At 42.6% G+C, this 12,861-nt stretch overlaps 1 protein-coding gene across 1 annotated transcript in view; it reads left to right on the top strand.

Moving 5' to 3' along the window:
- The window catches only part of EPCIP (exosomal polycystin 1 interacting protein), a 177,668-nt gene extending 165,041 nt beyond the window's left edge, over positions 1–12,627 (top strand). The window contains exon 3 of the mRNA XM_086951697.1: positions 11,617–12,627. Within this exon, the coding sequence (XP_086807823.1) occupies positions 11,672–12,352 (681 nt within the window). The 5' untranslated portion in view covers positions 11,617–11,671 and the 3' untranslated portion in view covers positions 12,353–12,627. The remainder of the gene's footprint in view (positions 1–11,616) is intronic.
- The last annotated feature ends 234 nt before the right edge of the window (positions 12,628–12,861 follow it).

Raw genomic sequence — 12,861 nt, 5'->3', positions numbered from 1 at the left:
TTTATGATTGATGTATGTTATGTTTGTTATAGATTCTCCCCTGAAGAAGGGTGTACCTCAACACCCGAAATGCATTGGGAGTCATTGGAATCACGCACAATTAAATTTATGGCTTGTTTCGCCTTGCATCTTTGAATAAAAAGAAGCATCAAGCAACACTGGACAACAGAGAATCTTATTTTCATGTTTTCGTATTGTTTGACACCATTACTTATTTGATGATCAGTTCTGAGTAATTGTTGTACATTGTTTTTTCACTGTATTTAATGAGAAAAAAATTAGACGCACTCTAGGATGAGTGCAACAGGGTAGTGCAGACCTAGTCTAAGACAGATTGTCCTAGGTAGTATTTTCTTTCAGAATTGGTGGTCGGGTAGTACCACTTCAAGGTTAGCACACCAACTTGGTTTAATTTGCGGAGTTTGTTTCATAAGAAAACTAAGATCACATTGAGTGCACTACCGCTGTCATTCACTATAACTTTCTAAAAGTGGCATTTTTAGAATTGTGACAGAATCTGACCTTTCCATTAAAGAGTATTTCAAATTACAATTAATTTAAGTCTAAACAGAATATTTCTATCTGCTACCAATCCTAAATTAGCACTTGCTAAATGCAGTGACGTGACCGAGTGTTAGTCAATGGGGGAGATAGGCCTTGTAGTAGTGAAAAACGATTTTAGGAGTTTTCCACAACCGGGCAATATAAAACTTAAACACACATGTGCTACTTTTTTACTACAACGCACCCTGTCCTACGCACCTTTAGGGCCTACCTTATGGGTGACTAATAAATATTAAAAAGGAATGTTTAGACCTGGCAAAAGGTTTATTTTGCTAGTCTGAAATGGCAGTTTAAAACTGCAGTGGCAGGCTTGAGACATGTTTTAAATGGCTTCTTTAGTGGTGGAACAATGAATGCTGAAGGCCCACTAGTAGCATTTAATTTAATGGCGTTGTGGTACCATATACTAGGGACGTACAAGTAAACTAGTACTAGTAAAGTGTGCAGAGTCCAAAAGCCAACAGAAACAAATTCAGCAAAACAGGAGGAGTAAAGGCAAAATGGTTAGGGGAATACCACACCAAGGGTGTCTGGTCTAACAGCTTAAGAAGCCCACTTCACTTTCGCCCTAAGGCTGCAGGTGCATCAGCTGCATTCCATGGAAATGTGTAGGACATAGAGAAGTGAACTCTGCAGACTTCTTGGCTACACAAGACCAGCTGCGGCATAGCATTGGGAGGTGTTTGGGGTGAGACACCCCTCACATACTTTCTTGGCTCTGTAGTTGGGTCAGTGGGCCCTGGGTCAGGTCTGCTATCTCTGTGTCTGTTTTCCTCGTCCTGCGCCAAGATTGAAGGACGAAACAGTGAACTTTGATATAAATGAGAGAGAACTAGACTTGTGACTGAAATGCAAAATGTGAAACCAAATAATCTGTGTTAAACATTGATGTGGTTTCCCCTGATATTTTTGTCTTCAGACCTCCTGTTTTTGCTAACTTAATTTTTGCTGGCCCGAGGACCATTCGCATTTTACCACTTTTAAACAGTGCTAAAGTGTTTGTGCTCTTTCCCTAAAACACGGTTGAATTGTCTTCTACCCAATTGGCATATTTAATTTATATCTCAGTGCCTAGTAAAGTGCACTACATGTGCCCTGGCCTGTAAATTAAATGCTACTAGAGGGCCTGCAGCACTGATTGTGTCACCAACTAAAGAAGCTCTTTAAACATCTAAGGCCTGCGATTGAAGAGCCTGTGTGTGGAGTTTACACTGCTGTGTTGACCTGGCAAAATAAACCTTTTCTAGGACCAAACATTCCCTTTTTATACATATACGTCACACCTTAGGTTGGCCCTGGATAGCTCAGAGGGTAGGGTGCAATGTATTTAAAAGGCAAGACATATACTTTTATGTATTTTTGTTGTTTTTTTTCTAGTCCTCATATGTCCAGGTTGACAAAAGATGATAATCTGTGGGTCTCCCTAGATGTAGCACCGTCCAGAGATCTTTTGTTCTTAGACCTAGGGTGGATCACTCTATACTTTGCTTCCCATACTCAAACCATAGGTAGCTTAATTTCACATGACTGTCTATGGGGCCACCAGAGGAGTAATCAAGCAATATGATATAAAGGCCAAATCATTGGACTGTATATATGTAAAGGATTGTTCCCAGTTCTCATGGGGGAGCCTGAACTCATTTCACTTATATTTAAATGCCCTATCTAGCCGAATAATATATTTTATTGAAACCGTCCATTCTGTTTTGTTTGGAGGATAGTTTTTATCCAATTGTTACATATTTCTCTGCGCGCAAGCAATATTAGGTACAATATCATTTTTATTTTTTTACAAGAATTCATGATCTTCTGGGATCCCAAAGAAAACTCGAGTTTTGCTTACCTGGAGCGTTCCTCCAAGTATTAAGGATATCGTATTACTCACGTCCAACCAGAACCCTTGAACCACAGGGCATTCCAAAAACATATGTGTCATCTCCTCTTTCTTTGCCGCATTTAGGACATCTTGACATAGCACCTTTCCCCAATTTTGATAATTTGTACTGCGTCCAATAAACCCTGTGGAGACAGAAAATGTGGTTCTGCCTTAAATTTGCAGCACGTACCGTGGAGTATAACATGTCACAAGATACTTGCCATAAGTCTTTCATCTGCTCTCCTGGCAAGCTCTTTTCCCACAGTGGTGATGGTAGATTGAAGTCTCCATCTGATAACCCCTGATTTTAACCATACCAGCTAGGTCCAGGAATAAAATAGTAGCTCACTAGTTAGGTATTGTTAAGACTTATCTTCCTTCCACTCCATGTCACTGCACCTCACATAGTCCATAACTAAGTGCTCCTACATAGTTCACAAGTTGCAGCATGCCTCAATCCGTGGAGGATTGACAGGAACTCCAATAATGAAGCATGCCACCTATGGGAAACCCTGGTGAGTGAGGGGGTCTCTAGAAAAAGAGTCTATTTTCTATGAAGGTGATTACAACAAACTTTTGTTGAATCCTAGTTCCCCAATGGGTTAGTTTTTTTTCAATATACTCAAATTTTGTGACTAGGCTTAACCTCTACCTCCCCCGATTTTTTGGTTGTGTAGGTCTCCATTTGATATCTCAACTAACAGCCAATACCAGTTTGCCACCTCTTTTTTCTGGATTACATCGTTTATCATCCAAGATTCTAGTTCGTTAGACAGTCCCGCAACTAGACCATCAGTGAGGCTCCAGCTCTTTAGTTGAAGGTATTTAAATCTTGACAATGGACCATTAGCTATCTCTTGACCCTCCTCCCAAGAGATTAAGACTCCATCTACCATCAATTGACCCCAGGTTGTTATTCCTGCTTCTTTTAACGGAAGGGCAAGACAATCCTTGGACCACTCCGGGGATCCGGGAGAGTCCCAGATAGGAGCCATTCCGCTGTAGTAATTAAGTTTTGAATCCCTCCTGATTTTGTGCCATGTTATTGCTAAGCCCTGTACGGTCTTAAGACACACTTTTTTAAAGAATCTTGGGTCTCCATATTTATATATTAAACCATGCTCTCCCTTCACATCATAAAGCATTGTTCTAAGCATTTTTCCGATATCTGAGCTATCTGGTGTACTGAATAGGCATTTCCCTCCTTTTATTAGGAAGACCCAGGCATAGAAAGATAGGTCAGGCAGTCGTAGGCCCCCTTTATCATATTGCTGTCTTAACTTTTTCCACGCAATTCTTACACCTTTTGAGGCCCAAATAAAGCTGGTAATTTTTGATTGCACACTACGGCCATGGGGATATTCTGAAATAAAAAGTAAGCTTGGGGAGAACTGATATCTTCATGAGATTAACTCTTACATGAATAGTCAGAGGGAGATGAGACCAGTACTTTTACATTTTACATTTCCTGGTAGTGAAAAACCCTTAAATTTGTTTTTCAGTACTGCAAGGCCTATGTCTCCAATATGATAACGTTGGGATTACCTTATTACATTTTATAAGTATAAAAACGCTTCTTCGACCCAGATCCACAAAATAATCTGCAAACAGGATTTAAGGTATTTTGTTTAGAGGGCATAACTGGTTCCCTGTAGCCAGCCAGCGATCTCGGTCGGCCTGAGCTTGTGACTTCCTCCCAGTTCAATGTGACCAGATAGATATCCTTTGTTGGTGCATTGTGTTTTTGGCTCCATTATAACTTTACCCTTTAAAATCCAATTAACTCCGGATTCACAAATTGGAGTTTTGCTCTTGTTTTATTTATTAAAATCAGAGCTATTTTTCTAAACGAGGTGTGGTGTTTTCACAGTTTTACTGTTTGAAGTGTTACACACTGAAACCACTGACTTCAAGTCAAGTTAAGACAGATTGCTCTGTGCCAAGCAACCAGAGGGTGACCACAGGTTAATTTGAGGTTTGCTTGTGCCTTATCCTGCCTAGGATTGTGGTTGCTGCTTGCCCAAGGCTCACACCCCAGTCAACCAGAAACCCGATTTTTAACAACCTGGAATCAATACCAGCTCCCCTGCTGGTCCAACTTGTGTTATCCTAGGTGAATATTTTATATCATGGAGCCTCTTTTTTCTTTATTATAAAATATGAGTACACTTTTAAATATTTGAGTTCAGGGTGTGCACTGTACAAGTACCTCCTATGTTTCATTTAATAAACTACAATTTTGCTACAGTAAGAATGAGGATCACGTATAGGGTGTAGTTCAATAATGGCATTTGGGGGGAGAGCCATGAATGTTTATAAAAAACTATCACTTTCAATAAATGTCTGTATATACAGTGATATAATCTGATGTATTAAGGTGAAATGCTTCTGAATGTTAAAGAAATACACTTTTTTGAAGAGATTGTAATATTTTTACATTATGTTTATTGTACGATATACATGCCAATGTTTTCATGGCTCGGCTCTGGTTCGGCTTGCCTTATTAATTTGCCTACGTTCCCTCCTATTTTTGTGACTCAGGCTTAGTACATGGGGTTATCATTCACTTATAAAAAGATTTGTAAAAGTCAAGTACTAGGAACATGCAGCCCTGCCATCGGCACTTATTTGACAACGTTAACATTAAGGCTTCTTGTAGGTGGGACGGGCAAGGGGGTGTAGATCATTGAAGGTGTTTGGTGGGTAAATGTATTCTTGGTTTGGTAGTTGGGGCTGGGAGCCCTATATTGGGACTAATATGTCTGTGTTGGTTTTTCTTATCCTTCTAATTTCACTAAGATGTTTTAGTTGGTTCATTGTTTGGATCTAGATCTTAAATATAAAGAGTAACCGGTTTACTAAAAAATATAAATCTTCATTCATAGATGTTTCTTGAATGGGTGCAAACTTAGTACTTTTTGGAATTCACAAACATTGGTAGTAGTAGGCTCGGAAATCTGCATCAGTGTCAAGTTTCCAGACATACTACTGGCAAACACCCAAAACGTGATGGGGTGAGTGCCTGCAAATAGTCTTACCAGTGGCAATAACTTGGGGTAGCATTCCAAAAAATAGTCTTTCGCCCACTATGCCATGCTAGACAGAGTTTTTTATTGTCCCAAAGAGTATGCAGTTCCTCAGGGCGGACACAGTGTTAAGGAGGCAGGAGGAGGGGATCCTCCTTGTCGGAACTAGAGTCCTCACACACCCAGCAAGCTAGGAGTCATGCTTCATCATATGGAGTTGCTCCTCGTCGGGTCAGTGCTGCAATACCCGACGGGCATCCTTAAAGGGCTCTTTGGCTGAGATCTGTTGTTCCTTGCCGTATGGTGCTGTGGGTGTGAGGGCTCTAAAATAGTGTAGATGTGGTGAAAGTGAGTGACATTAAAAAAGGCAGGATAGTCCAAATAAACTTTTTTTAGGCTGGCTATCTACCTTCTTAAAAGCAATTAGAGTGGCCGTTCTCTGACTTTATGGTCCAGTGAAGCTAGGCTCAACTCTCATGGTCGACATGTTTCATGCACAGTGGTCAATTCTGATCTGTGGCATTTCATCAGGACCTAGTGTTTGCACTATCTAGACGCAGTGGTTGGTGAAAGAACTCCTACCTACCAAGCTTCATGGATGCGAGAATAAAGTCCCACCAATCCACATGGTGGCCTATAAGAAAGATGATATGAAAGTGTGATGTCACAAAATAAACTGATTCTGCAGACATCATTCAGTGAACAGGTCACGTTACTCCAACACACTTATAACAGTGATCCGTCTATTTGCTTTAATGGGAGTGGGTAATCTCACTCCTATTTAAAAAGAATAAAAATAGAAAAGAAGACTGGATGAAAAAAAGCTATAGAAGCGTAAGGTGTAATTGTGTTGGCATCCCCTGGGTAGGGCAACAATTTCTTATTGATAAATCAACTAACTGTAGGGAGAGACCCACTCCATTCGGTGTTCGGCTCCAGACACCAGCATTGTGGTGTCCTAAAGATATAGGGGGCAAGGTGGATAACAGTAAGCTCTTGCCGCTAGACAGAGTCTCACCTTCATCTAATTGAAATCAGTACTAGCCATGTTCCTTACTGAAATAGTCCATCCTGAACCTTGGTCATCTCACCCCTCTAACCTGCAATTCACTGCTTTTTAGTTGGGAAATGTGAGTTTCACACCCCCAGAATCTCATTGACCAAGCTACACCCTTACAGACCAGGACTATAAAGAGAGAATTCTGACACTGTATCACAAGTAAAGACTTTGAAGACTGCCACACCAGGTGCTAGAATTTCCTTTATCAGGCTCAGGATTTGGATTGATATATAGAGGAACTCAGGGACAAAAGCTGCATATGGTTATGGACTGGAGAAGGATCTGCCTACACTTTAAGTCACTTTTTCTATCATGTCTCAAAAGTGTACTTTAAAAAATGCTGGATCAAAGAATGATTGGCATATTCATTTGATTCAACTCAAACTACACAAAACGTGTGATTTCGGTGTCTTGTGCCATATTAGTTCAGTGAATTAAATAATTTAATTCAGCATAAAATGCTTTGCTCACACATGAAGCAGGTCTGCAGTGTGCATCTATGTTTTCACTGAAGGTACACGCAGCACAGAGGGCAGCATGAGAGAAAGGGTTATGTGCCCCAAAGCAGTTGTGGCACAAAAGCACTCGTTTTCTGCAGCTAATTGACATGTCTACTTCATGCCGAAAATGAGACTCTCATGTCCTCAACTTGTCAGTCTACACTAATGTCACCAATAAGCTGGGTACAGGAACGAAAGGAAAGCTTTGACATTTATAGAGAATTACATAAGCTGAGGGGCAGATTGCAGGCCTCAGACCCTCAGACCTCACAGCAAAACCGGATCAAGAGTAATTGAAATGTTTTGTGACAAGTTCGTGGAGTTCCGTGAGGTAGGATTATTGTTTGGATCTGAGCATACTTACATGAAAATATAGTATCGCATACATTTCTTGGCCTACATATTGCTCCTCTGGGTGTATATTTTATATTGTTGCCTCAAGGGGGGCATGGTTTCATCAAGGGTATTTAGGGCACATTATTTTTGTAATATGATGTTTAGGCTACAATATTCTGGCACCATTTCTACTGCTTCTGTGACCTGCAGACTCTTCTTCCCACTGAAACCTGAGGTTGGTCTTGTTTCGTCTTACATGAAGGCCATTTGAAGCTGGTGCTTCTTATCATCAGAATCTTCATCCATAGAATACTAATTTCTCGATAGTCATTAGGAGGATCAATCGGCTTCATGATGCTTGTGTAGGAAGTCTGCTATTGTATCAAGAAGGTTTTCCGGATGCACTCTTTTAATATTCTCAATTTGGATCTACAACGCTTGCCTTTTGACATTTCGTCTACAATCTCGTCTTTCTTTGTTTATAAAGGTCCTTTACAATTTGGAAGTTCTAACTCAATTAAATGTTTTCCCATAGATTCTCTACTGAACTCTTCACCATTTTTAGTGGTTCAATAATACAAAGCATTATATTAAAGCTTACATTGCAAGACATTAATTCTCTATGTTTCACAGTGCTATAAGCGAAGGACATGGCTTTTGTAGTTTGGACTGGACTGTTCCCATGGGGCACAGGGTCAGAGCTGATTTGCATATCGCCATTGTCTAACCCAGGGTGGTGTGGAGTGCAAAAAAACGATGGATTTGGGCCCAGATCTTTGGACTGGGATGAATGTGTGACATTGATCCACATTCGGTCCATCACCTGTTTTGTTTGCAGTTGCCGCCCTAAGTGCGCTGGGGATGCCCAGACGTGGGTCCCAGGCACTCCACACCACTGGAGTCAAGCTAGCCGGGCTGATGAGAGGTGTTACCTCAAAACCGGTCCGGTCCTCGGATGCTTGATTCCGTTCTGGGAAGGACATGGCTTTTGTAGTTCGGACTGGACTGTTCCCATGGGGCACAGGGTCAGAGCTGATTTGCATATCGCCATTGTCTAACCCAGGGTGGTGTGGAGTGCAAAAAAACGATGGATTTGGGCCCAGATCTTTGGACTGGGATGAATGTGTGACATTGATCCACATTCGGTCCATCACCTGTTTTGTTTGCAGTTGCCGCCCTAAGTGCGCTGGGGATGCCCAGACGTGGGTCCCAGGCACTCCACACCACTGGAGTCAAGCTAGCCGGGCTGATGAGAGGTGTTACCTCGAAACCGGTCCGGTCCTCGGATGCTTGATTCCGTTCTGGGAAGGACATGGCTTTTGTAGTTCGGACTGGACTGTTCCCATGGGGCACAGGGTCAGAGCTGATTTGCATATCGCCATTGTCTAACCCAGGGTGGTGTGGAGTGCAAAAAAACGATGGATTTGGGCCCAGATCTTTGGACTGGGATGAATGTGTGACATTGATCCACATTCGGTCCATCACCTGTTTTGTTTGCAGTTGCCGCCATAAGTGCGCTGGGGATGCCCAGACGTGGGTCCCAGGCACTCCACACCACTGGAGTCAAGCTAGCCGGGCTGATGAGAGGTGTTACCTCGAAACCGGTCCGGTCCTCGGATGCTTGATTCCGTTCTGGGAAGGACATGGCTTTTGTAGTTCGGACTGGACTGTTCCCATGGGGCACAGGGTCAGAGCTGATTTGCATATCGCCATTGTCTAACCCAGGGTGGTGTGGAGTGCAAAAAAACGATGGATTTGGACCCAGATCTTTGGACTGGGATGAATGTGTGACATTGATCCACATTAGGTCCATCACCTGTTTTGTTTGCAGTTGCCGCCCTAAGTGCGCTGGGGATGCCCAGACGTGGGTCCCAGGCACTCCACACCACTGGAGTCAAGCTAGCCGGGCTGATGAGAGGTGTTACCTCGAAACCGGTCCGGTCCTCGGATGCTTGATTCCGTTCTGGGAAGGACATGGCTTTTGTAGTTCGGACTGGACTGTTCCCATGGGGCACAGGGTCAGAGCTGATTTGCATATCGCCATTGTCTAACCCAGGGTGGTGTGGAGTGCAAAAAAACGATGGATTTGGGCCCAGATCTTTGGACTGGGATGAATGTGTGACATTGATCCACATTCGGTCCATCACCTGTTTTGTTTGCAGTTGCCGCCCTAAGTGCGCTGGGGATGCCCAGACGTGGGTCCCAGGCACTCCACACCACTGGAGTCAAGCTAGCCGGGCTGATGAGAGGTGTTACCTCGAAACCGGTCCGGTCCTCGGATGCTTGATTCCGTTCTGGGAAGGACATGGCTTTTGTAGTTCGGACTGGACTGTTCCCATGGGGCACAGGGTCAGAGCTGATTTGCATATCGCCATTGTCTAACCCAGGGTGGTGTGGAGTGCAAAAAAACGATGGATTTGGGCCCAGATCTTTGGACTGGGATGAATGTGTGACATTGATCCACATTCGGTCCATCACCTGTTTTGTTTGCAGTTGCCGCCCTAAGTGCGCTGGGGATGATCAGACGTGGGTCCCAGGCACTCCACACCACTGGAGTCAAGCTAGCCGGGCTGATGAGAGGTGTTACCTCGAAACCGGTCCGGTCCTCGGATGCTTAATTCCGTTCTGGGAAGGACATGGCTTTTGTAGTTCGGACTGGACTGTTCCCATGGGGCACAGGGTCAGAGCTGATTTGCATATCGCCATTGTCTAACCCAGGGTGGTGTGGAGTGCAAAAAAACGATGGATTTGGGCCCAGATCTTTGGACTTGGATGAATGTGTGACATTGATCCACTTTCGGTCCATCACCTGTTTTGTTTGCATAAGCGTCAAGCCCAACACAGGTTGTGCCCCCGTTCTAGAACAAATGTGATACCTGATATCTTTCTCATTATCTGTTACACTGTTGCGGTCTCTGGACCGACCGACCTCCAGTCGGCAGTCCGACACTGCGATTACAATGTAACCGCACATGATGCGGTCGCATACTCCCATTTGTCTATGGGATCTAGTGCTGTGGCCTAAAACCGGGGCCACACTGGAGGCCACAGGGTGAAGTGGGCCCTGCTAGAGGCCCCCAATGTCTCTTTCCAAAATGCTTTTAATGTTGGAAAGCCCAACATGGAAAGCCTGTCGGAAACCGACATCCCTACAGCGGAAACGCAAACCATAGGGATTACGGGCAGGCCTCTGACTGGCCCATTGGTTCCCGAGCCCATCGGAATCCAGCCAGAATGACCGGACGGTTTCACTTTCGACCACCTGCATCATAATGCAGCAGTCGAAACTGAAACCGCAATGAGACTTGGAAAGCCTCCAACCTGTGTTCGGAGGCTTTCCGACTCTCATCGTAATTAGGTCCTTTATGTCTTCTACAGGTATTCTTCTTTGTATGCACCTTTGCATAGGGATGATAGAGGTAGGTAGGAAGAATATGATTGCGTAGTTATCTTACCGTTTCTCTTATCTCACTCCCTTCAAATTTGTCTCATTTGGTAGCAAAAGGAACGTCAGACACAGGAGTAAGAGAAAGTTATGTTAATGATGACCCAATATCATGTCATATACCCTTTCCCACTAACTATACTTATCTCCATCAGTTTTAAACATCAGCCTTGTCTGGCACACTAACAGGCTTGATATAAGGACAAAGGTGAGTGCAGCTGTATATTGTATAACATAAGATCACACATAGTGACCATATTGGATATGTTTTCCTTGTTGACTGACCAATACAAACATGGCTTTTGCCTCAACTCACCAGTGCATGATTGTTCTGGCCGAAAGACGCATTCTAAATGTCAGTAAGAAATTGTCTGTATGGGGCAAATGTATTTAATCTTGCTCAAAATGTGCATGCACGGGTGCAAATTCTGGACATTAACGCATAAATAAATAAACATCTCATGTAGCAGTTTCAAAACTGCCACATGGTCGTTGTAGTTCCCTTTGTTCAGTAGTAAGGGAGAGTCTAGGAGTTGGAGTACACCAACCATTGAAAAGCCAATTTATAGTTATGTGCAATATGGTTGTAAGTTGTTTTTCTAATACCCGTTGAATCAACACATCAGATTTTCACTGCACTCAAGTATTAGATGATTAAATAGTAATACTGTGTAAATGAGTAATTTGATGCTATTCTATTTTATGGACTGGTACAGTACTCTTATATATCTTGTTTAATCTCACACGAGCTCTATGCACTTTGCACTCACCCTGACTTTTGTCTGCTTGTCTGTCTCATGTCCTTCAAGGTGATGACTGTGATCTGTTTCCCTGAGAGAAGAAGGCACAAATCTTAAATTTGGGATGAAGATGACAGCCCTCCTTAACAGCGGCTACATACTTCTGCCTGTCTTCCTTGGACTCTGCACCAGAAATAGCGGGGTTCTGGGTCAACAGAACAGAACTCTCATCTTTGCAGCGGACAACAACATTCGCAACTGCAGCTGTTCCTCCGACATTCCTGACTGCGACTACAACCTGGCGCAACTTATGTGTAGTTGCAAAACTGTTTTGCTCCACACTGTAGAAAGAACTATTCCCAGGTTCAGCTATAGCAGTGATCTCACTGTATGGTTCAAGGATGCTTCGACGCTGGGTCTGTTATTGAACTTTTCGTTGGTCCATGACTTAAAGCTGTCACTGTGTGAATCAGCCCCACTTTCAGCCAATTATGTGCCCATACTAGGGTTGAGAAGACTTCGGATACAAAGCGTGACTGGAGCTCAGTACACTCAACAGAGTTTAACAATATACAATGACCTTGGCAAAAACTCTTGGAACACCTTTAAGGTGCTGTCAACTGGAACAAAAACAATATATGATATTGTATATCTGGACACAGCGCTTTGCAACAGATTCTCTTCGTTGAAATCTTACAGTGTGGAAAATGTTTCCAACATTGAGAAACATTTCCCAAATCTTCCTGATGTAAATGTATTTTCTGTGCACAATAAGACATATACTGTGACATTCATTTACTGCTAGAACAATTATATTTCCTATTGAAAGAAACATTCCAGCATATTCATATCCGATTAGTTTACAAGGATTGTGTCAAATATCATATGCACTGGTGGCTGTGCAATTTTGCATCCGACATAAGCATATGCACACAAGCCTAGGTATTCTCAGTCCAAAATTCTTAAGAATTTTTCCTGTTCACTGAAGATGCTATGAAGAAAAACTAAAAAAAATGTAAAGTGTAAAATAAAACGTTTCTGTTCCAAATGCAAAAATGAATATAAATTAAAATACATCTTTCTGTCACAAGTCGAGACACTATTTAGACACATACTATTTATAAATTATAGAAACCACTCAGATTTTCTTATTTGAAAGCTATTTTATAATTAGTCTTGGTACAAATTAGTCCTACACCCAAACTGAAGAAAAATATCTCTCAGGTTGGATGAGTTTCATTGTTGTATAATTTGTATATAAAACATGTTGATGCAGGTCTTAGGCTGAATATTTAGTTATTTCAGCCTTCCTCA

The sequence above is a fragment of the Lissotriton vulgaris genome, unplaced genomic scaffold (genome assembly GCF_964263255.1).
Source record: "Lissotriton vulgaris unplaced genomic scaffold, aLisVul1.2 SCAFFOLD_2190, whole genome shotgun sequence".
In the NCBI taxonomy this organism is placed as follows: domain Eukaryota; kingdom Metazoa; phylum Chordata; class Amphibia; order Caudata; family Salamandridae; genus Lissotriton; species Lissotriton vulgaris.
The sequence above is the reverse complement of the archived record's forward strand: the minus strand, read 5'-3'. Positions and strand labels throughout refer to the sequence as shown.